At 43.7% G+C, this 25,814-nt stretch overlaps 1 protein-coding gene across 1 annotated transcript in view; it reads right to left on the bottom strand.

The window, feature by feature from the left end:
* The window catches only part of LOC137379829 (putative ankyrin repeat protein RF_0381), a 214,984-nt gene that overhangs the window by 172,999 nt on the left and 16,171 nt on the right, over positions 1–25,814 (bottom strand). Inside the window, exons 3-7 of the mRNA XM_068051208.1 lie at positions 24,245–24,420; positions 22,462–22,631; positions 18,253–18,363; positions 16,827–16,992; positions 15,740–15,846 (exon numbers count right to left, since the gene is read on the bottom strand). Of these exons, the coding sequence (XP_067907309.1) occupies positions 15,740–15,846; positions 16,827–16,992; positions 18,253–18,363; positions 22,462–22,631; positions 24,245–24,374 (684 nt within the window). The 5' untranslated portion in view covers positions 24,375–24,420. The remainder of the gene's footprint in view (positions 1–15,739; positions 15,847–16,826; positions 16,993–18,252; positions 18,364–22,461; positions 22,632–24,244; positions 24,421–25,814) is intronic.

Here is a 25,814-nt window from a genome sequence, read left to right as displayed (position 1 = left end):
GTAGGAACATTGAGGAGGAGGAGAGTATAGCAACATTGAGGAGAAGGGTATAGGAAGATTGAGGAGGAGAAGAGTGTAGGAACATTGAGGAGGAGAAGAGTGTAGGAACATTGAGGAGGAGGAGAGTACAGGAACATTGAGGAGGATAGTATAGGAACATTGAGGAGGAGGAGATTATAGGAACATTGAGGAGGAGGAGAGTATAGGAACATTGAGGAGGAGAGTATAGGAACATTGAGGAGGAGGAGATTATAGGAACATTGAGGTGGAGGAGAGTGTCGGAACATTGAGGAGGAGGAGAGTGTCGGAACATTGAGGAGGAGAAGAGTGTAGGAACATTGAGGAGGAGGAGAATATAGGAACATTGAGGAGAAGAGTATAGGAACATTGAGGAGGAGGAGATTATAGGAACATTGAGGAGCAGGAGGAGTGTATAGGAACCTTGAGGAGGAGGAGAGTATAGGAACATTGAGGAGGAGAGTATAGGAACATTGAGGAGGAGGAGATTATAGGAACATTGAGGAGGAGGAGAGTGTCGGAACATTGAGGAGGAGGAGAGTGTCGGAACATTGAGGAGGAGGAGAGTGTCGGAAAATTGAGGAGGAGAAGAGTGTCGGAACATTGAGGAGGAGGAGAGTATAGGAACATTGAGGAGGAGGAGATTATAGGAACATTGAGGAGCAGGAGGAGAGTATAGGAACCTTGAGGAGGAGGAGATTATAGGAACATTGAGGAGGTGGAGATGATAGGATCATTGAGGAGGTGGAGAGTCTAGGAACATTGAGGAGGAGGAGAGTATAGGAGCATTGAGGAGCAGGAGAGTTTAGGAGCATTGAGGAGGAGGAGGAGGAGAGGATAGGAACATTGAAGAGGAGGAGATTATAGGAACATTGAGGTGGAGGGGAGTGTAGGAACATTGAGGAGGAGAGGATAGGAACATTGAGGAGGAGGAGAGTATAGGAACATTGAGGAGGAGGAGATTATAGGAACAGTGAGGAGGAGGAGAGTGTAGGAACATTGATGAGGAGAGTTTAGGAACATTGAGGCAGAGGAGAGTATAGGAACATTGAGGGGGAGGAGAGTATAGGAGCATTGAGGAGGAGAAGAGTGTAGGAACATTGAGGAGGAGGAGAGTATAGGAACATTGAGGAGAAGGGTATAGGAACATTGAGGAGAAGAGTGTAGGAACATTGAGGAGGAGGAGAGTATAGGAACATTGAGGAGGATAGTATAGGAACATTGAAGAGGAGGAGATTATAGGAACATTGAGGAGGAGGAGAGTATAGGAACACTGAGGAGGAGGAGAGTGTAGGAACATTGAGGAGGAGAGTATAGGAACATTGAGGAGGAGGAGATTATAGGAACATTGAGGAGGAGGAGAGTATAGGAACATTGAGGAGGAGAGTATAGGAACATTGAGGAGGAGGAGATTATAGGAACATTGAGGAGGAGGAGAGTGTCGGAACATTGAGGAGGAGGAGAGTATAGGAACATTGAGGAGGAGAGTATAGGAACATTGAGGAGGAGGAGATTATAGGAACATTGAGGAGGAGGAGAGTGTCGGAACATTGAGGAGGAGGAGAGTGTCGGAACATTGAGGAGGAGGAGAATATAGGAACATTGAGGAGAAGAGTATAGGAACATTGAGGAGGAGAAGAGTGTAGGAACATTGAGGAGGAGGAGAGTATAGGAACATTGAGGAGGAGGAGATTATAGGAACATTGAGGAGCAGGAGGAGAGTATAGGAACCTTGAGGAGGAGGAGAGTATAGGAACATTGAGGTGGAGAGTATAGGAACATTGAGGAGGAGGAGATTATAGGAACATTGAGGAGGTGGAGAGTGTCGGAACATTGAGGAGGAGGAGAGTGTCGGAACATTGAGGAGGAGAAGAGTGGCGGAACATTGAGGAGTAGGAGAGTATAGGAACATTGAGGAGGTGGAGATGATAGGATCATTGAGGAGGTGGAGAGTCTAGGAACATTGAGGAGGAGGAATGTCCAGGAATATTGAGGAGGAGGAAATTATAGGAATATTGAGGAGGAGGAGAGTATAGGAACATTGTGGAGAAGAGTGTCGGAACATTGAGGCGGAGGAGAGTAAAGGAACACTGAGGAGGAGAGTGTTGGAAAATTGAGGAGGAGGAGAGTATAGGAACACTGAGGAGGAGAAGAGTGTAGGAACATTGAGGAGGAGGAGAGTATAGCAACATTGAGGAGAAGGGTATAGGAACATTGAGGAGGAGAAGAGTGTAGGAACATTGAGGAGGAGAAGAGTGTAGGAACATTGAGGAGGAGGAGAGTACAGGAACATTGAGGAGGATAGTATAGGAACATTGAGGAGGAGGAGATTATAGGAACATTGAGGAGGAGGAGAGTATAGGAACATTGAGGAGGAGAGTATAGGAACATTGAGGAGGAGGAGATTATAGGAACATTGAGGAGGAGGAGAGTGTCGGAACATTGAGGAGGAGGAGAGTGTCGGAACATTGAGGAGGAGAAGAGTGTAGGAACATTGAGGAGGAGGAGAATATAGGAACATTGAGGAGAAGAGTATAGGAACATTGAGGAGGAGGAGATTATAGGAACATTGAGGAGCAGGAGGAGAGTATAGGAACCTTGAGGAGGAGGAGAGTATAGGAACATTGAGGAGGAGAGTATAGGAACATTGAGGAGGAGGAGATTATAGGAACATTGAGGAGGAGGAGAGTGTCGGAACATTGAGGAGGAGGAGAGTGTCGGAACATTGAGGAGGAGGAGAGTGTCGGAAAATTGAGGAGGAGAAGAGTGTCGGAACATTGAGGAGCAGGAGAGTATAGGAACATTGAGGAGGAGGAGATTATAGGAACATTGAGGAGCAGGAGGAGAGTATAGGAACCTTGAGGAGGAGGAGATTATAGGAACATTGAGGAGGTGGAGATGATAGGATCATTGAGGAGGTGGAGAGTCTAGGAACATTGAGGAGGAGGAGAGTATAGGAGCATTGAGGAGCAGGAGAGTTTAGGAGCATTGAGGAGGAGGAGGAGGAGAGGATAGGAACATTGAAGAGGAGGAGATTATAGGAACATTGAGGAGGAGGGGAGTGTAGGAACATTGAGGAGGAGAGGATAGGAACATTGAGGAGGAGGAGAGTATAGGAACATTGAGGAGGAGGAGATTATAGGAACAGTGAGGAGGAGGAGAGTGTAGGAACATTGATGAGGAGAGTTTAGGAACATTGAGGCAGAGGAGAGTATAGGAACATTGAGGGGGAGGAGAGTATAGGAGCATTGAGGAGGAGAAGAGTGTAGGAACATTGAGGAGGAGGAGAGTATAGGAACATTGAGGAGAAGGGTATAGGAACATTGAGGAGAAGAGTGTAGGAACATTGAGGAGGAGGAGAGTATAGGAACATTGAGGAGGATAGTATAGGAACATTGAAGAGGAGGAGATTATAGGAACATTGAGGAGGAGGAGAGTATAGGAACACTGAGGAGGAGGAGAGTGTAGGAACATTGAGGAGGAGAGTATAGGAACATTGAGGAGGAGGAGATTATAGGAACATTGAGGAGGAAGAGAGTATAGGAACATTGAGGAGGAGAGTATAGGAACATTGAGGAGGAGGAGATTATAGGAACATTGAGGAGGAGGAGAGTGTCGGAACATTGAGGAGGAGGAGAGTATAGGAACATTGAGGAGAAGGGTATAGGAACATTGAGGAGGAGAAGAGTGCAGGAACATTAAGGAGGAGGAGAGTTTAGGATCATTGAGGAGGAGGAGAGTGTTGGAAAATTGAGGAGGAGGAGAGTGTACGAACATTGAGGAGAAGAGTGTAGGAACATTGAGGCGGAGGAGAGTAAAGGAACACTGAGGAGGAGAGTGTTGGAAAATTGAGGAGGAGGAGAGTATAGGAACACTGAGGAGGAGAAGAGTGTAGGAACATTGAGGAGGAGGAGAGTATAGGAACATTGAGGAGGAGAAGAGTGTAGGAACATTGAGGAGGAGGAGAGTATAGCAACATTGAGGAGAAGGGTATAGGAACATTGAGGAGGAGAAGAGTGTAGGAACATTGAGGAGGAGGAGAGTACAGGAACATTGAGGAGGATAGTATAGGAACATTGAGGAGGAGAAGAGTGCAGGAACAGTGAGGAGGAGGAGAGTATAGGAACAGTGAGGAGGAGGAGAGTTTAGGAACATTGAGGAGGGGAGTTTAGGAACATTGAGGAGGTGGAGAGTAGAAGAGCATTGAGGAGGAGGAAAATTGAGGAAGGGAGGAGAGTATAGGAACACTGAGGAGGAGAGTGTTGCAAAATTGAGGAGGAGGAGAGTATAGGAACACTGAGGAGGAGAGTGTTGCAAAATTGAGGAGAAGGAGAGTATAGGAACATTGAGGAGGAGGAGAGTGTAGGAACATTGAGGAGGAGGAGAGTAAAGGAACACTGAGGAGGAGAGTGTTGGACAATTGAGGAGGAGGAGAGTATAGGAACATTGAGGAGAAGGGTATGGGAACATTGAGGAGGAGAAGAGTGCAGGAACATTAAGGAGGAGGAGAGTTTAGGATCATTGAGGAGGAGGAGAGTGTTGGAAAATTGAGGAGGAGGAGAGTGTACGAACATTGAGGAGAAGAGTGTAGGAACATTGAGGCGGAGGAGAGTAAAGGAACACTGAGGAGGAGAGTGTTGGAAAATTGAGGAGGAGGAGAGTATAGGAACACTGAGGAGGAGAAGAGTGTAGGAACATTGAGGAGGAGGAGAGTATAGGAACATTGAGGAGGAGAAGAGTGTAGGAACATTGAGGAGGAGGAGAGTATAGCAACATTGAGGAGAAGGGTATAGGAACATTGAGGAGGAGAAGAGTGTAGGAACATTGAGGAGGAGGAGAGTACAGGAACATTGAGGAGGATAGTATAGGAACATTGAGGAGGAGAAGAGTGCAGGAACAGTGAGGAGGAGGAGAGTATAGGAACAGTGAGGAGGAGGAGAGTTTAGGAACATTGAGGAGGGGAGTTTAGGAACATTGAGGAGGTGGAGAGTAGAAGAGCATTGAGGAGGAGGAAAATTGAGGAAGGGAGGAGAGTATAGGAACACTGAGGAGGAGAGTGTTGCAAAATTGAGGAGGAGGAGAGTATAGGAACACTGAGGAGGAGAGTGTTGCAAAATTGAGGAGAAGGAGAGTATAGGAACATTGAGGAGGAGGAGAGTGTAGGAACATTGAGGAGGAGGAGAGTAAAGGAACACTGAGGAGGAGAGTGTTGGACAATTGAGGAGGAGGAGAGTATAGGAACATTGAGGAGAAGGGTATGGGAACATTGAGGAGGAGAAGAGTGCAGGAACATTAAGGAGGAGGAGAGTTTAGGATCATTGAGGAGGAGGAGAGTGTTGGAAAATTGAGGAGGAGGAGAGTGTACGAACATTGAGGAGAAGAGTGTAGGAACATTGAGGCGGAGGAGAGTAAAGGAACACTGAGGAGGAGAGTGTTGGAAAATTGAGGAGGAGGAGAGTATAGGAACACTGAGGAGGAGAAGAGTGTAGGAACATTGAGGAGGAGGAGAGTATAGGAACATTGAGGAGGAGAAGAGTGTAGGAACATTGAGGAGGAGGAGAGTATAGCAACATTGAGGAGAAGGGTATAGGAACATTGAGGAGGAGAAGAGTGTAGGAACATTGAGGAGGAGAAGAGTGTAGGAACATTGAGGAGGAGGAGAGTACAGGAACATTGAGGAGGATAGTATAGGAACATTGAGGAGGAGAAGAGTGCAGGAACAGTGAGGAGGAGGAGAGTATAGGAACAGTGAGGAGGAGGAGAGTTTAGGAACATTGAGGAGGGGAGTTTAGGAACATTGAGGAGGTGGAGAGTAGAAGAGCATTGAGGAGGAGGAAAATTGAGGAAGGGAGGAGAGTATAGGAATATTGAGGAGGAGGAGAGTGCTGAAACATTGAGGAGGAGAGTGTAGGAACATTGAGGAGGAGGAATGTATTGGAACATTAAGGAGGAGGAGAGTGTAGGATCATTGACGAGGAGGAGAGAGTAGGAACATTGAGGAGGAGGAGAGTATAGGAACATTGAGGAGGAGGAGAGTAAAGGAACACTGAGCAGGAGAGTGTTGGAAGATTGAGAAGGAGGAGAGTATAGGAACATTGAGGAGAAGAGTGTAGGAACATTGAGGAGGAGGAGAGTAAAGGAACACTGAGGAGGAGAGTGTTGGAAAATTGAGGAGGAGGAGAGTATAGGAACACCGAGGAGGAGAGTGTTGCAAAATTGAGGAGGAGGAGAGTATAGGAACACTGAGGAGGAGAGTGTTGCAAAATTGAGGAGGAGGAGAGTATAGGAACACTGAGGAGGAGAGTGTTGCAAAATTGAGGAGGAGGAGAGTGTACGAACATTGAGGAGAAGAGTGTCGGAACATTGAGGCGGAGGAGAGTAAAGGAACACTGAGGAGGAGAGTGTTGGAAAATTGAGGAGGAGGAGAGTATAGGAACACTGAGGAGGAGAAGAGTGTAGGAACATTGAGGAGGAGGAGAGTATAGGAACATTGAGGAGGAGAAGAGTGCAGGAACAGTGAGGAGGAGGAGAGTATAGGAACAGTGAGGAGGAGGAGAGTTTAGGAACATTGAGGAGGGGAGTTTAGGAACATTGAGGAGCAGGAGAGTAGAAGAGCATTGAGGAGGAGGAAAATTGAGGAAGGGAGGAGAGTATAGGAATATTGAGGAGGAGGAGAGTGCAGAAACATTGAGAAGGAGAGTGTAGGAACATTGAGGAGGAGGAATGTATTGGAACATTAAGGAGGAGGAGAGTTTAGGATCATTGAGGAGGAGGAGAGTGTTGGAAAATTGAGGAGGAGGAGAGTATAGGAACATTGAGAAGGAGAAGAGAGTAGGAACATTGAGGAGGAGGAGAGTATTGGAACATTGAGGAGGAGGAGAGTAAAGGAACACTGAGGAGGAGAGTGTTGGAAAATTGAGGAGGAGGAGAGTAGAGGAACACTGAGGCGGAGAGTGTTGGAAGATTGAGGAGGAGGTGGGTAAAGGAACACAGAGGAGGAGAGTGTTGGAAAATTGAGGAGGAGGAGAGTAGAGGAACACTGAGGAGGAGAGTGTTGGAAAATTGAGGAGGAGGAGAGTAGAGGAACACTGAGGAGGAGAGTGTTGGAAGATTGAGGAGGAGGAGGAGAGTAAAGGAACACTGAGGAGGAGAGTGTTGGAAAATTGAGGAGGAGGAGAGTAGAGGAACACTGAGGAGGAGAGTGTTGGAAGATTGAGGAGGAGAAGAGTGTAAGAACATTGAGGAGGTGGAGAGTATAGGAACATTGAGGAGGAGAGTATAGGAACACTGAGGAGGAGAATGTTGGAAAATTGAGGAGGAGGAGGGTGTAGGAACATTGAGGAGGTGGAGATTATAGGAACATTGAGGAGGAGGAGAGTATAGGAACATTGAAGAGGAGGAGAGTGTAAGAACATTGAGGAGGAGGAATATAATGGAACATTGAGGAGGAGGAGAGTATAGGAGCATTGAGGAGCAGGAGAGTTTAGGACCATTGAGGAGGAGGAGGAGAGGATAGGAACATTGAAGAGGAGGAGATTATAGGAACATTGAGGAGGAGGAGAGTGTAGGAACATTGAGGAGGAGAGGATAGGAACATTGAGGAGGAGGAGAGTATCGGAACATTGAGGAGGAGGAGATTATAGGAACAGTGAGGAGGAGGAGAGTGTAGGAACATTGATGAGGAGAGTTTAGGAACATTGAGGCGGAGGAGAGTATAGGAACATTGAGTGGGAGGAGAGTATAGAAGCATTGAGGAGCATGAGAAGAGTCTAGGAACATTGAGGAGGAGGAGAGTATAGGAACACCAAGGAGGAGAGTGTTGCAAAATTGAGGAGGAGGAGAGTATAGGAACACTGAGGAGGAGAGTGTTGCAAAATTGAGGAGGAGGAGAGTATAGGAACACTGAGGAGGAGAGTGTTGCAAAATTGAGGAGAAGGAGAGTATAGGAACATTGAGGAGGAGGAGAGTGTAGGAACATTGAGGAGGAGGAGAGTAAAGGAACACTGAGGAGGAGAGTGTTGGACAATTGAGGAGGAGGAGAGTATAGGAACATTGAGGAGAAGGGTATAGGAACATTGAGGAGGAGAAGAGTGCAGGAACATTAAGGAGGAGGAGAGTTTAGGATCATTGAGGAGGAGGAGAGTGTTGGAAAATTGAGGAGGAGAGTGTACGAACATTGAGGAGAAGAGTGTAGGAACATTGAGGCGGAGGAGAGTAAAGGAACACTGAGGAGGAGAGTGTTGGAAAATTGAGGAGGAGGAGAGTATAGGAACACTGAGGAGGAGAAGAGTGTAGGAACATTGAGGAGGAGGAGAGTATAGGAACATTGAGGAGGAGAAGAGTGTAGGAACATTGAGGAGGAGGAGAGTATAGCAACATTGAGGAGAAGGGTATAGGAACATTGAGGAGGAGAAGAGTGTAGGAACATTGAGGAGGAGAAGAGTGTAGGAACATTGAGGAGGAGGAGAGTACAGGAACATTGAGGAGGATAGTATAGGAACATTGAGGAGGAGGAGAGTAGAGGAACACTGAGGAGGAGAGTGTTGGAAGATTGAGGAGGAGGAGGAGAGTAAAGGAACACTGAGGAGGAGAGTGTTGGAAAATTGAGGAGGAGGAGAGTAGAGGAACACTGAGGAGGAGAGTGTTGGAAGATTGAGGAGGAGAAGAGTGTAAGAACATTGAGGAGGTGGAGAGTATAGGAACATTGAGGAGGAGAGTATAGGAACACTGAGGAGGAGAATGTTGGAAAATTGAGGAGGAGGAGGGTGTAGGAACATTGAGGAGGTGGAGATTATAGGAACATTGAGGAGGAGGAGAGTATAGGAACATTGAAGAGGAGGAGAGTGTAAGAACATTGAGGAGGAGGAATATAATGGAACATTGAGGAGGAGGAGAGTATAGGAGCATTGAGGAGCAGGAGAGTTTAGGACCATTGAGGAGGAGGAGGAGAGGATAGGAACATTGAAGAGGAGGAGATTATAGGAACATTGAGGAGGAGGAGAGTGTAGGAACATTGAGGAGGAGAGGATAGGAACATTGAGGAGGAGGAGAGTATCGGAACATTGAGGAGGAGGAGATTATAGGAACAGTGAGGAGGAGGAGAGTGTAGGAACATTGATGAGGAGAGTTTAGGAACATTGAGGCGGAGGAGAGTATAGGAACATTGAGTGGGAGGAGAGTATAGAAGCATTGAGGAGCATGAGAAGAGTCTAGGAACATTGAGGAGGAGGAGAGTATAGGAACACCAAGGAGGAGAGTGTTGCAAAATTGAGGAGGAGGAGAGTATAGGAACACTGAGGAGGAGAGTGTTGCAAAATTGAGGAGGAGGAGAGTATAGGAACACTGAGGAGGAGAGTGTTGCAAAATTGAGGAGAAGGAGAGTATAGGAACATTGAGGAGGAGGAGAGTGTAGGAACATTGAGGAGGAGGAGAGTAAAGGAACACTGAGGAGGAGAGTGTTGGACAATTGAGGAGGAGGAGAGTATAGGAACATTGAGGAGAAGGGTATAGGAACATTGAGGAGGAGAAGAGTGCAGGAACATTAAGGAGGAGGAGAGTTTAGGATCATTGAGGAGGAGGAGAGTGTTGGAAAATTGAGGAGGAGGAGAGTGTACGAACATTGAGGAGAAGAGTGTAGGAACATTGAGGCGGAGGAGAGTAAAGGAACACTGAGGAGGAGAGTGTTGGAAAATTGAGGAGGAGGAGAGTATAGGAACACTGAGGAGGAGAAGAGTGTAGGAACATTGAGGAGGAGGAGAGTATAGGAACATTGAGGAGGAGAAGAGTGTAGGAACATTGAGGAGGAGGAGAGTATAGCAACATTGAGGAGAAGGGTATAGGAACATTGAGGAGGAGAAGAGTGTAGGAACATTGAGGAGGAGAAGAGTGTAGGAACATTGAGGAGGAGGAGAGTACAGGAACATTGAGGAGGATAGTATAGGAACATTGAGGAGGAGGAGATTATAGGAACATTGAGGAGGAGGAGAGTATAGGAACATTGAGGAGGAGAGTATAGGAATATTGAGGAGGAGGAGATTATAGGAACATTGAGGAGGAGGAGAGTGTCGGAACATTGAGGAGGAGGAGAGTGTCGGAACATTGAGGAGGAGAAGAGTGTAGGAACATTGAGGAGGAGGAGAATATAGGAACATTGAGGAGAAGAGTATAGGAACATTGAGGAGGAGGAGATTATAGGAACATTGAGGAGCAGGAGGAGTGTATAGGAACCTTGAGGAGGAGGAGAGTATAGGAACATTGAGGAGGAGAGTATAGGAACATTGAGGAGGAGGAGATTATAGGAACATTGAGGAGGAGGAGAGTGTCGGAACATTGAGGAGGAGGAGAGTGTCGGAACATTGAGGAGGAGGAGAGTGTCGGAAAATTGAGGAGGAGAAGAGTGTCGGAACATTGAGGAGGAGGAGAGTATAGGAACATTGAGGAGGAGGAGATTATAGGAACATTGAGGAGCAGGAGGAGAGTATAGGAACCTTGAGGAGGAGGAGATTATAGGAACATTGAGGAGGTGGAGATGATAGGATCATTGAGGAGGTGGAGAGTCTAGGAACATTGAGGAGGAGGAGAGTATAGGAGCATTGAGGAGCAGGAGAGTTTAGGAGCATTGAGGAGGAGGAGGAGGAGAGGATAGGAACATTGAAGTGGAGGAGATTATAGGAACATTGAGGAGGAGGGGAGTGTAGGAACATTGAGGAGGAGAGGATAGGAACATTGAGGAGGAGGAGAGTATAGGAACATTGAGGAGGAGGAGATTATAGGAACAGTGAGGAGGAGGAGAGTGTAGGAACATTGATGAGGAGAGTTTAGGAACATTGAGGCAGAGGAGAGTATAGGAACATTGAGGGGGAGGAGAGTATAGGAGCATTGAGGAGGAGAAGAGTGTAGGAACATTGAGGAGGAGGAGAGTATAGGAACATTGAGGAGAAGGGTATAGGAACATTGAGGAGAAGAGTGTAGGAACATTGAGGAGGAGGAGAGTATAGGAACATTGAGGAGGATAGTATAGGAACATTGAAGAAGAGGAGATTATAGGAACATTGAGGAGGAGGAGAGTATAGGAACACTGAGGAGGAGGAGAGTGTAGGAACATTGAGGAGGAGAGTATAGGAACATTGAGGAGGAGGAGATTATAGGAACATTGAGGAGGAGGAGAGTATAGGAACATTGAGGAGGAGAGTATAGGAACATTGAGGAGGAGGAGATTATAGGAACATTGAGGAGGAGGAGAGTGTCGGAACATTGAGGAGGAGGAGAGTATAGGAACATTGAGGAGGTGGAGATGATAGGATCATTGAGGAGGTGGAGAGTCTAGGAACATTGAGGAGGAGGAATGTCCAGGAATATTGAGGAGGAGGAAATTATAGGAATATTGAGGAGGAGGAGAGTATAGCAACATTGAGGAGGAGAAGAGTGTAGGAACATTGAGGAGGAGAAGAGTGTCGGAACATTGAGGAGGAGGAGAGTGTCGGAACATTGAGGAGGAGGAGAGTAAAGGAACACTGAGGAGGAGAGTGTTGGAAAATTGAGGAGGAGGAGAGTATAGGAACACTGAGGAGGAGAAGAGTGTAGGAACATTGAGGAGGAGGAGAGTATAGCAACATTGAGGAGAAGGGTATAGGAACATTGAGGAGGAGAAGAGTGTAGGAACATTGAGGAGGAGAAGAGTGTAGGAACATTGAGGAGGAGGAGAGTACAGGAACATTGAGGAGGATAGTATAGGAACATTGAGGAGGAGGAGATTATAGGAACATTGAGGAGGAGGAGAGTATAGGAACATTGAGGAGGAGAGTATAGGAACATTGAGGAGGAGGAGATTATAGGAACATTGAGGAGGAGGAGAGTGTCGGAACATTGAGGAGGAGAAGAGTGTAGGAACATTGAGGAGGAGGAGAATATAGGAACATTGAGGAGAAGAGTATAGGAACATTGAGGAGGAGGAGATTATAGGAACATTGAGGAGCAGGAGGAGAGTATAGGAACCTTGAGGAGGAGGAGAGTATAGGAACATTGAGGAGGAGAGTATAGGAACATTGAGGAGGAGGAGATTATAGGAACATTGAGGAGGAGGAGAGTGTCGGAACATTGAGGAGGAGGAGAGTGTCGGAACATTGAGGAGGAGGAGAGTGTCGGAAAATTGAGGAGGAGAAGAGTGTCGGAACATTGAGGAGGAGGAGAGTATAGGAACATTGAGGAGGAGGAGATTATAGGAACATTGAGGAGCAGGAGGAGAGTATAGGAACCTTGAGGAGGAGGAGATTATAGGATCATTGAGGAGGTGGAGAGTCTAGGAACATTGAGGAGGAGGAGAGTATAGGAGCATTGAGGAGCAGGAGAGTTTAGGAGCATTGAGGAGGAGGAGGAGGAGAGGATAGGAACATTGAAGAGGAGGAGATTATAGGAACATTGAGGAGGAGGGGAGTGTAGGAACATTGAGGAGGAGAGGATAGGAACATTGAGGAGGAGGAGAGTATAGGAACATTGAGGAGGAGGAGATTATAGGAACAGTGAGGAGGAGGAGAGTGTAGGAACATTGATGAGGAGAGTTTAGGAACATTGAGGCAGAGGAGAGTATAGGAACATTGAGGGGGAGGAGAGTATAGGAGCATTGAGGAGGAGAAGAGTGTAGGAACATTGAGGAGGAGGAGAGTATAGGAACATTGAGGAGAAGGGTATAGGAACATTGAGGAGAAGAGTGTAGGAACATTGAGGAGGAGGAGAGTATAGGAACATTGAGGAGGATAGTATAGGAACATTGAAGAGGAGGAGATTATAGGAACATTGAGGAGGAGGAGAGTATAGGAACACTGTGGAGGAGGAGAGTGTAGGAACATTGAGGAGGAGAGTATAGGAACATTGAGGAGGAGGAGATTATAGGAACATTGAGGAGGAGGAGAGTATAGGAACATTGAGGAGGATAGTATAGGAACATTGAAGAGGAGGAGATTATAGGAACATTGAGGAGGAGGAGAGTATAGGAACACTGTGGAGGAGGAGAGTGTAGGAACATTGAGGAGGAGAGTATAGGAACATTGAGGAGGAGGAGATTATAGGAACATTGAGGAGGAGGAGAGTATAGGAACATTGAGGAGGAGAGTATAGGAACATTGAGGAGGAGGAGATTATAGGAACATTGAGGAGGAGGAGAGTGTCGGAACATTGAGGAGGAGGAGAGTGTCGGAACATTGAGGAGGAGAAACGTGTAGGAACATTGAGGAGGAGGAGAATATAGGAACATTGAGGAGAAGAGTATAGGAACATTGAGGAGGAGAAGAGTGTAGGAACATTGAGGAGGAGGAGAGTATAGGAACATTGAGGAGGAGGAGATTATAGGAACATTGAGGAGCAGGAGGAGAGTATAGGAACCTTGAGGAGGAGGAGAGTATAGGAACATTGAGGTGGAGAGTATAGGAACATTGAGGAGGAGGAGATTATAGGAACATTGAGGAGGAGGAGAGTGTCGGAACATTGAGGAGGAGGAGAGTGTCGGAACATTGAGGAGGAGAAGAGTGTCGGAACATTGAGGAGGAGGAGAGTATAGGAACATTGAGGAGGTGGAGATGATAGGATCATTGAGGAGGTGGAGAGTCTAGGAACATTGAGGAGGAGGAATGTCCAGGAATATTGAGGAGGAGGAAATTATAGGAATATTGAGGAGGAGGAGAGTATAGGAACATTGTGGAGAAGAGTGTCGGAACATTGAGGCGGAGGAGAGTAAAGGAACACTGAGGAGGAGAGTGTTGGAAAATTGAGGAGGAGGAGAGTATAGGAACACTGAGGAGGAGAAGAGTGTAGGAACATTGAGGAGGAGGAGACTATAGGAACATTGAGGAGCAGAAGAGTGTAGGAACAGTGAGGAGGAGGAGAGTATAGGAACAGTGAGGAGGAGGAGAGTTTAGGAACATTGAGGAGGGGAGTTTAGGAACATTGAGGAGGAGGAGAGTAGAAGAGCATTGAGGAGGAGGAAAATTGAGGAAGGGAGGAGAGTATAGGAATATTGAGGAGGAGGAGAATGCAGAAACATTGAGAAGGAGAATGTAGGAACATTGAGGAGGAGGAATGTATTGGAACATTAAGGAGGAGGAGAGTTTAGGATCATTGAGGAGGAGGAGAGTGTTGGAAAATTGAGGAGGAGGAGAGTATAGGAACATTGAGGAGGAGAAGAGAGTAGGAACATTGAGGAGGAGGAGAGTAAAGGAACACTGAGGAGGAGAGTGTTGGAAAATTGAGGAGGAGGAGAGTATAGGAACACTGAGGAGGAGAGTGCTGGAAGATTGAGAAGGAGGAGAGTATAGGAACATTGAGGAGAAGAGTGTAGGAACATTGAGGAGGAGGAGAGTAAAGGAACACTGAGGAGGAGGAGAGTAGAGGAACACTGAGGAGGAGAGTGTTGGAAAATTGAGGAGGAGGAGAGTAGAGGAACACTGAGGAGGAGAGTGTTGGAAGATTGAGGAGGAGAAGAGTGTAAGAACATTGAGGAGGTGGAGAGTATAGGAACATTGAGGAGGAGAGTATAGGAACACTGAGGAGGAGAGTGTTGGAAGATTGAGGAGGAGAAGAGTGTAAGAACATTGAGGAGGTGGAGAGTATAGGAACACTGAGGAGGAGAATGTTGGAAAAGTGAGGAGGAGGAGAGTTTCGGAACATTGAGGAGGAGGAATATATCGGAACATTGAGGAGGAGGAGAGTATAGGAACATTGAGGAGGAGGAGAGTATAGGAACATTGAAGAGGAGGAGAGTATAGGAACAGTGAGGAGGAGGAGAGTATAGGAACATTGAGGAGGAGGAATATATCGGAACATTGAGGAGGAGGAGAGTATAGGAACATTGAGGAGGTGGAATGTATAGTAACATTGAGGAGGAGGAGATTATAGGAACATTGAGGAGGAGTAGAGTATAGGAACATTGAGGAGGAGAGTTTAGGAACATTGAGGAGGAGGAGAGTATAGGAACATTGAGGGGGAGGAGAGTATAGGAACATTGAGGAGGAGGAGATTATAGGAACATTGAGGGGGAAGAGATTATAGGAACATTGAGGAGGAGGAGATTATAGGAACATTGAGGATGTGGAGAGTTTAGGAACATTGAAGGGGTGATTATAGGAACATTGAGGATGAGGAGAGTATAGGAACATTGAAGGGGTGGAGATTATAGGAACATTGAGGATGAGGAGAGTGTAGGAACATTGAGGAGGTGGAGATTATAAGAACATTGAGGATGAGGAGAGTGTAGGAACATTGAGGAGGTGGAGATTATAGGAACATTGAGGATGAGGAGAGTATCGGAACATTGAGGAAGTTGAGAGTTTAGCAGCATTGAGTAGGAACATAATCTTTCAGCGTGGGGCTGACAACAGGCAGGTGCTTCTTGCAAGTCTCTGAACCTCCTTGGCTGCACCATAATAAAAATTTAAAATGTCGTCAGCTATTTTCTGAGCAATGGTAAAGTGATGGGTAACAAATATCATTTTGTTATAAAGTACCTTGATTGGCCTCAGTTAATGTGATGGTCTAATCAAAAATATTCAAAGAGAAATCCTTTGACAGTTTAACATCTACTTGGGATCAACTTTCCTTTTTACAATACTGGACAGCAATGTCCAAGTGATGAAGTCTCATTCATATTGCAACAGCAATTACTTTCTGTATCAATTCAGTGATGGTACTGAGGCTGTATGAAAAAAATACCCTCTGTATTGAATAACAGCACCTGCAGATGGGCATTAATGAGATCCAGAATGCATTCAACAGCAGAAGGATAATAGTCCCAGCCTTCTTTCGGAATCTTCTTGTTAAAGGTTTTAGCTACTTCACGACCTTTGAGACAGAATGAATACAATAAAAATTAAATTATACATTTTTAACCCTTGGACAACTGGAATTTCTAGCATAGAAACATTCTGGTAACTTTTGTGAGGCTGTGCTCCCGGTGCTGATTATTACCTAGGAATTGGACATGTCAAGTTGCTTGCCAAATATTCCATGCTCCTGTCAAGAGAGACTCCACAGCAGCAGTGCTTTACCTCACAAAATTTCATTCACTCATACACAGTGAGAAAGAAAAATAATCAAGATACAATTTATTCTTCCTCTAGATATCAGGTCATAGTGACTGACATCTTCATGTAAAATATTTCAATGAGATCCCATTCTGAAAACTGGCATGCTTTTTAATACAGCAAATAAGCCATTTCAACTATTCTTGGCATAGTTTTCCATTACAGCAGCAATATGAACACATGACATTTTGTAAAGAGGAGTTTCCAGTTTTTACGCTGGGGAATGGGGTAAGAATTGCTTTAGTTAGTATGTGTATAAAATTTGTAAATGTATTCAAAAAGAATATAATTATAATTTTACTACACAAATAATTCTTCCTATGTGGCTGAGTATGTCATTGAATATATTCAAGGCTGGGTTAGATAGATTCTTGATGAAAGGGAGTCAAGTGTTATGGGGGCAGACAGGAAAGTGAAGTTGAGGCCATTTTCAGATCAGCCATGATCTTATCAAATGGTGAAGCAGGCTCAAGAGGCCAAAATGGCCTACTCCTGCTCCTAATTTGTATGTATGTACATATCTCTCAGGGAATGAAGGGATAGGGGGAACAGGCAGGGAAGTTGAGCTGAGGCAGAAAATCAGTCACGATCGTATTGAATGGCATTGAAGGCTCTGGTCTACTGCTGCTCCTATTTCTTATGTTGTTAAATAGACTAGTTAAATAGACTTCAATTTATCAATGAATAAAATAAGAAAAACAGTAAACTTGTTTAAAATCTAAGATTGCTACAAATTACCTGGAAAAAGCTCAAAATCCTGCAAATGTAATGATTCGACCAGAGAAGAAATGGAACATCTTTTTGTAGCACTTAATGAGGATTCAAGACCATCAAAAAAGGACAGAGGTGTTCTTGCTTGTTGTTTATCCTTCTGCTGCTCTGGTGATTGAACATTTGGGATCCACTAAATCCAAAACATAATACAGTCTCCTGAAACTGGACCCCATTCCACAATTACCATAGAAAACAATGACATAATTCCAGGAAACATGTATCACCATGCTCTTAACTATATTCAGCAAATTGCTTCACAGATATTTTTGTATATGTTTTGTCATGTAAAATATAAAGAGAATTGTTTTTAATCTAAGCTTTTCACAGAATGACAGTGGCTGGGATTTTACCCTTGGTGGATCGGAGCTGTCCTCCGACTGAAATGTTGGTGGCGAACCTGCCTCCACCTGGCCTGGGAATCAGATCTGCATTTTTCAGTTCCCAAGCCTTTAATTGGTCTTAGGCGGGACTTCCTGCCTAATGGAGCTGCCGGCCAATCAGAGGGCCAGCAGCCCTCTGTCCCAGCAGCGTCACAGGGAGCAGTAGCCACTGCTGGGACTGCAACCGAGCCATCGCAAAGAAGATGTCGGGGAGCCCCGGAACCCAAGGTAAGCTTTTGGTGCCTCGCTAGGGGTGATCGGTCAGGCCTCGGCAAGGCGAGGGTGGTTGACTGGGGGGCAGGGGGGGCGTTTTGAGTGCTGGGGGTGCTTGGGGTAGCAAGGCAGTCCTCTGTCAGGCACAGGGTGCCTGATCATGAGGGCCCCTCCTCAGGCCGTCAGAAAGCCGCTTGCTTTTGTCAGGCAGCTTCTCTCAGGCCTGGGCCACCCGACTGGCCATGGGTAAAATCCCCGCGGTGGCGGGTGGAGGCCCTTAAGTGGTCACTTATGGGCCTTGATTGGTCTGGGGCGAGTGGGCCGGTTTTCGCTGCCGCTGCCCTGCGTAAAGTGGCAGCAGAGGCGGGAGACAGGTCGGAAAGGGCCCCCTGAGCCTCCCGCTCCATTTTACACTCCACCCCACCCCATCACTTTCCTGCTGTTTGTGGAGGGTGTAAAATTCCAGCCAGTATCTTGGCTTAATGAGCATGCTGTTAGCAATTCTATTTTAACAAATATACTAAGTTTAATTCAAAAGAAGACTTTCAAAGTTAATCTCAAAGTTTATAACATGTAGAAAATTATGGAATAGACAGAAATATTGCAACAATATATTCAAAAGCAATTATATAAGTATCTGTCAAATTTTCAAACCTCAGTATACCAAATGTAAAAGATTCATTAAGAATGAATAGATTGGACATTCAAGAAACAAATAGATTATGTCCCTTTTCCATAGCAATATGTTGAATGAGCAGCTGTGAACACTTGTAGAGCATGAATAGTCACTCTTGTACCTTGAAACAAACAGAGCACACCAGTTTGTCATTGTCGAGCTGCAGTTGACTTGATCGTTCCCAGGTGAACCGAATGTCATGTACTATTAGCTTCCATAAAAGTTCAGCTATCTAAAGTACAAATCAAAATGCATTCCACACAGCATAAGTCATCGTGTAACTGAAGCATTCATTGTCAAGAATCAGTAAATAATACTGCTATCAGGTGATCAATTGAAGAAAAACAATCACACAAGTACACTGGCCCAGACTTTGCAGTTGCAATGACAGTGAAACCTTTAGCATTTTCTGTCATTATCCTGCAAAACTAACAATAACATCTGGTGTCCGCACATGCACATTTAAACACTGAAATCCAGAAATTGCCATCAGTGAATCCCTGGTCATCAATTGGGTGCGCTGTTGAATACTTAGCTGATGAGAAATTCCCCTTTTAAGCTGTCATATCACTGTAAAAAACTAAAAAAGTCACACCTTGTTAATGAGGTGTAACTGGTTTTTAATGGCATACTAAGTTATATCTATTGCTGAGCAATCTCTCTGGCCCTGGAAAAACTTTACATTTGTGTAATATCCCAATCTTTATTTCTTTATTGAAATGTTAATTTCACGCTCTGTACAATTGATGAGGTGAAGGATAAATGTGCATTTTACTTCCTGATTTGCTGTCTGTGAGAATACTTCAATATTATTGGCTGTTTACTGTGATTGATGATATCACTGTTGCTGGATGCCTGGACATCCCCTTGACTTGCTGACAAGTTCAAATTAACATCGGGAAAGGTGGAATCCAAGCTACAGAGATTGCTAGATCTTTCTGTGCCACTTCCTTTCAGGTCAGTGATAAGCACTATTGCTTCACCGCTGACTGCAAAATCTGGGCCAATGAACCATTTTAATAATTTGCCATCAATAAAGAATTAATATCAAATTACATTTTCAGTAATACAACACCGAAGGACAAAGTAATTCTAGTTCATCATCATGTTTCCAAAATTGAAGGATCATTGTTGCATTTGCAAAGTTGAAGGATACATAACTGGTACAGATCTGTAATCTATCCATTTAGTTAAACATAATTTAGCCAGCAAAAAATGTCATCACACAATAACAATTCATCATAATCTTACTAAAATTATGACCTAAGGGACATATACTGATGGTTGTGATGTTATTTTTTTTTAAATAGACCTTAGGAACTGCTGTTTTAATTTTGGAGCACGAAGTGGGATGAGGAAGGGACTCAATAATCAAACTAAACAATGCAGAGGATTGAGAGAGGGAATCAGTCGAAAGGAAAAATGTGAACAGTGATGTGCAAATAAACAGATTTATAAATATGCCATACTCTGTTTACCAGACTATTTTTTAACTTGTGGGTTCAAAGTTTTACTCCAGGACTTGAGCACAAAAATCAAGGCTGACGGTTCAATGCAGTACTGAGGGAGTGCTGCATTGTTGGAAGTTCCATCTCTTGGCTGAGACATTAAACTGACTACCTTCTCAGGTGGATGTAAAAGATCCCATGGCACTATTTTGAAGAAGAGCAGGGGAATTATCTCCAGTGTCCTGGCCAATATTTACTCCTCAATCAACATCACGAAAATAGATTAGCTGGTCAATATTACATTGTTGTTTGTGGAGGCTTGCTGTCAACAAATTGGCTGCCATGTTTTCTATATTACAGCAAGAAGTACACTTCAAAAAGTACTTCATTGGCTGTAAAGCACTTTGGGACATCCTGTGGTCATGCAGGGTGCTATATGAATGCAAGTCTTTTTATTAAAGATTCATGCACGTCAGAACAAGATTTTTTTTTTAATGGGAGTCGTTGCTAATTAACTCTAATTTAGGCCTATATTTGGTTTTGGTTCAAAGTGCAATCCTGAAAATGAATAAAAATTCTTGAATCTACAGCTTGTAATGCTACAACTATGATTCTCCTATTTCAGAAAGCTTAGAAGAGGATATCAATTGTATTATAAGAATGTAAAGATATTTTGGTAATATCAAAAAAAGGATTAATGAAAAAGGCTAATGTTCATCGGCAGATGGAAGACAGTTCCCACAAATGTACCTTACAAATGAAAAACTGTCTGATGGGAGGAAGTCAATTATGAAGCACAGTAGGTGAGTGGAGCTTGTTGTAGTTTTAAGTTACTTGTGGGAGTTTGTATGATTTGTGACAGATGGACAACATCATAATATAAAACTACCTAAGGGATTGTAATTGAAGAATTATATTCTCTCTAGTTGGAGTGATTGACTGCATAAACTGCAGATACTTAAAATAAATACCACTACCCATGGTTCAATTAAAATATCTATTTGGGTCACAAATGCAGCTTTCCATAGCCATTCACAGCACCTTTATCTCATCTTTGTAATGACCTGGCAATTCCAATTCTGGCCATTTTCCAATCTTATCAACTTAGTTGAAGGTCTCTTTTCCCCTACATTCACTGGTTACAGCTGCTCATAAAATTAGATATTTTCTCTTTAATTGAAGGATGGAACCAGAAACTTTCCAGCCTTATTCAGGACTGAAAATGTGAATTTAAATTATCAGAACTTATGAAGGGAGCAGAATGAACGTTTGTAATATTTGGGAGTTGTCCTAACTGCATAGCACTAGGGAATGAACGGAGCAAAAAAAACACAGGAGCACAAAATGACTGTTCAGAGGCTCTGATTTCTGTTATATCCAGGTGCTGGTTTGATGTCAGTACCTCCTCTGGTTGCAAATATACCCTAGCCACCAGTCTCAGATTGGTAATTGTAGAGTAGTTGACAGACCAGAGATACATTGCAGATTGTGCATTTGCTGTGGGTCAAACCAGGGTTAGCCACAAAGTAATACTTTGCATGAGCACTTGAACATAAGCCCAGAGCTCTATTCGTTGAACAGTTATTTTTCAATGCTGTCAGAAACCAAGGTGGACAGCAGGTGGAGGCAGCATTCACTTTCTCCTAAAATTAAGTTTATAACTAATGGAGTGGGGACACTTTTAAAATGTAGCTTTGCATTGGGCTGAAGTTAGAGTGCAGCTTATGCAACAATGACAACTTGCACCTTTGATATAGTAAGATGCCCTAAAGCACTTCGCAGAACCATTATCAAAGTGAGCTACATAAACAGGAATTAGGACAGGTTGCCAAATGTTTGGTCAAAGAGAGAAGTTTTAAGAAGCATTTTAAAGGAGCAGAGAGATGCACAGAGGTTTAGGGAGGGAATTCCAGAGCTTAGGGCCTAGGTAGCTGAAAGCGGGCCACCAATGGTGGGGCTAGGGAAATCGGGGACGTCCAGAAATCAGAGCTGGAAGAATGCAGAGTTTTTGGAGGTTGTAAGACTGAGTCATAGAGGTTACAGTGATAGGAACAGGTGAGACCATGGAGGGATTTGAAAACAAAAAATGGGAATTTTATAGTCTTAAAATGAGTATGAAATTTCCTGAAGGAAATCTTACACCTCCTGACATCAATGCATTCAAGAGTCTAACTTCTAAGTAATACTATGATTTCCTATTTGATAAATACTCAAAACAGCTTCACACAGAAGCAAAAGTAGTGTAAAGTAGCAACTTAATTATGGTGTGAGCTGCTTTTGCACTGTTTGCAATCAGGAAAAACATAGTTGTTTGAATTTATATTTATATATACAGCTCCACTCATGCAATCTAAATGCTAATAAGAGATGCTTGGGGCAGAAAATCTTAAAGCAAAGACACTTTTTGAACTTTAAAATTAAATTAAATTTCATATTGCATGAGTTGCAATTATACTACAAGAGGTGCAAAGCCAAACCAATGACATTTGACTGCTTTGAGGTGCTCCCACACTGTTTCTGAAATTCAATCACAGAGATCACCATAGTTATGTAGCAGATTCCAAATTCAAGTGATAACAAATTGATGTGAAAATCTGACGGGTAATTCTCCCAGAGAATAGAACCACAGTATTTAAGTCATAATTCCCTCATCCACTGTCCCTGTGAGTTCAGCTCCTCACTGGAAGCACAGGATGTACAAGTCCCCCTATCAGCTATAATTTGCCTATTAAACATGATTTCAATCAACCCAGCAACATTGAAAGGTACAATTACATGATCATTAGAATTATCAAAAGATCAATTATCAAGACAATCCTGTAGTATCAATGTAGTGTCACTCGAGCAAGAGAGTTAAAGTTGAAAGAGAGTCTGTTACATACACATTTGGTATTTTTCTTGGCAATCATGTCACAGTCAATTTCAGTACTCTCGGGTATGATTCCAGCTGTCTGCAATTCTACTAAAAACAACTCAAATTGTGCACTAAGTTGCCGGCGTGTATGGCAGCGAGTCATGCCACGCATTTTCTTGGGTGACTTTCCGGTAAAACCTAACCAAACGGCACAGAGAAAATTTTCAGTAACTCTCAATCAGCAATAAGCAGAAAAAGCAGTTAAATGGGAAATTAGGGTTTAAAAGCTTGCAAGCATTAAAGATGAAATAAGTACATGGATGTTTTCAGTACTACATAGTTCCTAACTTAAATGTGGGAAGATCAACATTTACAATAGTTAAATAACTCAATCGTTCAATTGTCAATTTTAGAACATTTGTCATAATATTACACAAACAAAAATTTGTTTTCTATTACTCTATTGCAGATATTATTTAAGAACTTTTGTACAAAACGTGCAACCATTATGTTTAGATAACTGAAAATAAACTGCATATTCTGCCTCTTCATCTATTTCTAGCGGTTACATTGCAACATACCATTCCAATTTACTTCTCATAAAAAACCTACATGAAGCTGTGATCTGTAGGCTAGACATTAGAACAGTCACACAGCAGATTAAAATTGATTTGAGTATTTTTAAACAGTTTTGCAAAAAAAATTGCCAAGTTGTACTTAAGACTTTTCATACTGTCATGAAGACCCCCACCTGCCTAGAATGAGGCACATGAACATTAATTTTAAACTGTTGCAGGAGTGAAGAGATGACTTGTTTAAAGAGATCAGCAGTAGCTAGAAAGCATTTGCATAGTAAGAGACAGTCGCCTAGGAAAAGACACTGGGAATGCTCACTGATTCAATTAACAGAGATTGGTCTGGGCAATGGTGATCCACATCATGTCGGTGTAAGAGACAACACTACACCACCCTCCACCGCCCCAACCAAGAACTTTGAAATCCACAAACCACAGGAGCGGTTGGTCCCAAATAATGGGTTAGTCACATAACTAACCTGCTGGCCAAATTGGAGTTTTGAATTGTGCTCACAGAACAGTTTGAAGACGGACTGCAGATTGCAACTGAACCTGGAACAAGAAAGCCTCTCTCCTGACTGGCTTTCTCTTGCTTTCTCACAAACCTCAGGACCTACTGAAGTCACTTAAACCTCAAGAGAGCAAAGACTCCTACACTGGAACAAGTTAAAGCGTGCACTGGGCCCCAACGAACAGCAAGACTTACCGGAAACCAAACACTCCACATCGAACTCAAAGGACTGTAATTACAACCCAGCTATTGCCTCAAACTTTTCCTCTTTATTCTTTCTACTTTTTTTGTCTCTATCTGCGTGTGTTTATCTCATATACATGCAAGTATGGCCTATGCATGCTAGCGTGGTCGTGTCGCATACTCGTAGTCGTTAAGCGGATTAGAGTTTAAGGTTAATAAACTTCCACCTTTCTTGTTTAAATCTAATAAAACCTGTCTAATTGATTTCTTTGCCTTCCAATTGGAAAGCAGTGAACAAAGATTCACTGAGGGGGGAGCTAAAACATGCTGTTTTTAAAAATTAAACCCTTTTACGGTTAAACCAGGCAAAGGCTGAGAGGGAGCCCCTAGAATTCTTTCTCATCTGGTCGTAACAATACAAATATTTGAACAATGAAAGGCTTAAACCCAGCTTATATACTGAAACAAGTAGCCCATTAACTACAACATCCAAATTCTACAGAAATTTTTAAAATAAAATATATCGAATTATTTAAGCTTACCTTTTAGCAAGGATTTCAAATGAGTGCCTGTGAATAGATCTGTAAATACATTACTGAGCGGCCGTTCAAATGATGCACATCGCACATTTGCCCAGGCTGTGTAGCATTTTATTTTTGACTGTAGAGGCATTTAATCATATATTCTCGAAATCTTCAATCTTAAAAACTTTCAATATCTGCAAATAAAAAAGTAATTAACTTAATAAATGTTAACCATTTATCCCACTTCCCAAGTTCACTCTCTATAGCCAAGCTATTCTTCTTAGTCAGCAGGGACAGATAATCATCCAATTTCTCGACTGTAGCCACAATACTAGATACTTGCACAGACACTGGCAACATGGTGGGAGGTACACAGTGCAGTGAAGATGGCAGTGGACTGATAGCCCTCTGTTTAATATAGTGATCTTTAGCTATTTTCAGGACCCTGTTGTGCTTCCTAAAATCAAGAACAAACCAACCCAACTGGAACTGTCCTCATGTAACAAATAAATCCGCTGCAGGAACAGTGCTTCATTTTATGACATGGTTGTCCATGCTATCAGGTGACAATCTAAATTTTCATAAACCTTGGGAACATGACATGGGCCAGTCATCAGAGGAGATTGTTGGATTAAGACACTAAGGCTGACCAGCATAACCCCCAACTGTGGCAGGAGAGGACAAGTTCAGAATATTTGTCATTTCTACCTCATGGTACAGAAACTCCATCTCTGACAATTGATCAATAATGGAACAGTGACCAAAAGAGAATGCCCCAGTGCATATCTTGTTTAAGCTTCTGCTTCCAATCCATCTCGGAGGCCACTGGAACCTGATCATTCCCTTAGATCCAACCTCTACCTCTATCCTCAGCTTCCTTATCTCTTTCTCCTAGTAGTCAAATGGCTCATTCCTTGTCTTTATTGCAATGCAACATCCTCATGTGAAATGTGGATGAAGCACCTGCAGAACATTGGGCAGCACAGTGGCGCAGTGGTTAGCACCGCAGCCTCACAGCTCCAGCGACCCGGGTTCAATTCTGGGTACTGCCTGTGCGGAGTTTGCAAGTTCTCCCTGTGACTGCGTGGGTTTTCACCGGGTGCTCCGGTTTCCTCCCACAGCCAAAGACTTGCAGGTTGATAGGTAAATTGGCCATTATAAATTGCCCCTAGTATAGGTAGGTGGGGATGTGGTAGGAAAATTGGATTAGTATAAAGGGGTGGTTGATGGTCGGCACAGACTCGGTGGGCCAAAGGGCCTGTTTCAGTGCTGTATCTCTAAACTAAACAAACAAACATTTGCTAACTAGTGCAAATAATGCACAGGAAACTAAAAAAGTACAAGGGTTGATGTCCTATTCCTGCAAGCTCACTGCTCACTCACTCTGGGTTGGCTTTGCTTAATGACTTTCAAATACAATCACTGAGTGGGCAAGTCATAGGACCCCATCACATACCAACCATCCACAGACAGAAATCACCAGTGCCTGAGATCTTTTATCCCTCCTGTTTTCCCTCCCATTGTGTGATCTGAGCTCACAATAAGGAAAGACTCAGTCCAGCCCATAATCGGGAAGGGCATTGCCCAA

Source organism: Heterodontus francisci, chromosome 18 (assembly GCF_036365525.1).
Source record: "Heterodontus francisci isolate sHetFra1 chromosome 18, sHetFra1.hap1, whole genome shotgun sequence".
In the NCBI taxonomy this organism is placed as follows: Eukaryota; Metazoa; Chordata; class Chondrichthyes; order Heterodontiformes; family Heterodontidae; genus Heterodontus; species Heterodontus francisci.
The sequence above is the reverse complement of the archived record's forward strand: the minus strand, read 5'-3'. Positions and strand labels throughout refer to the sequence as shown.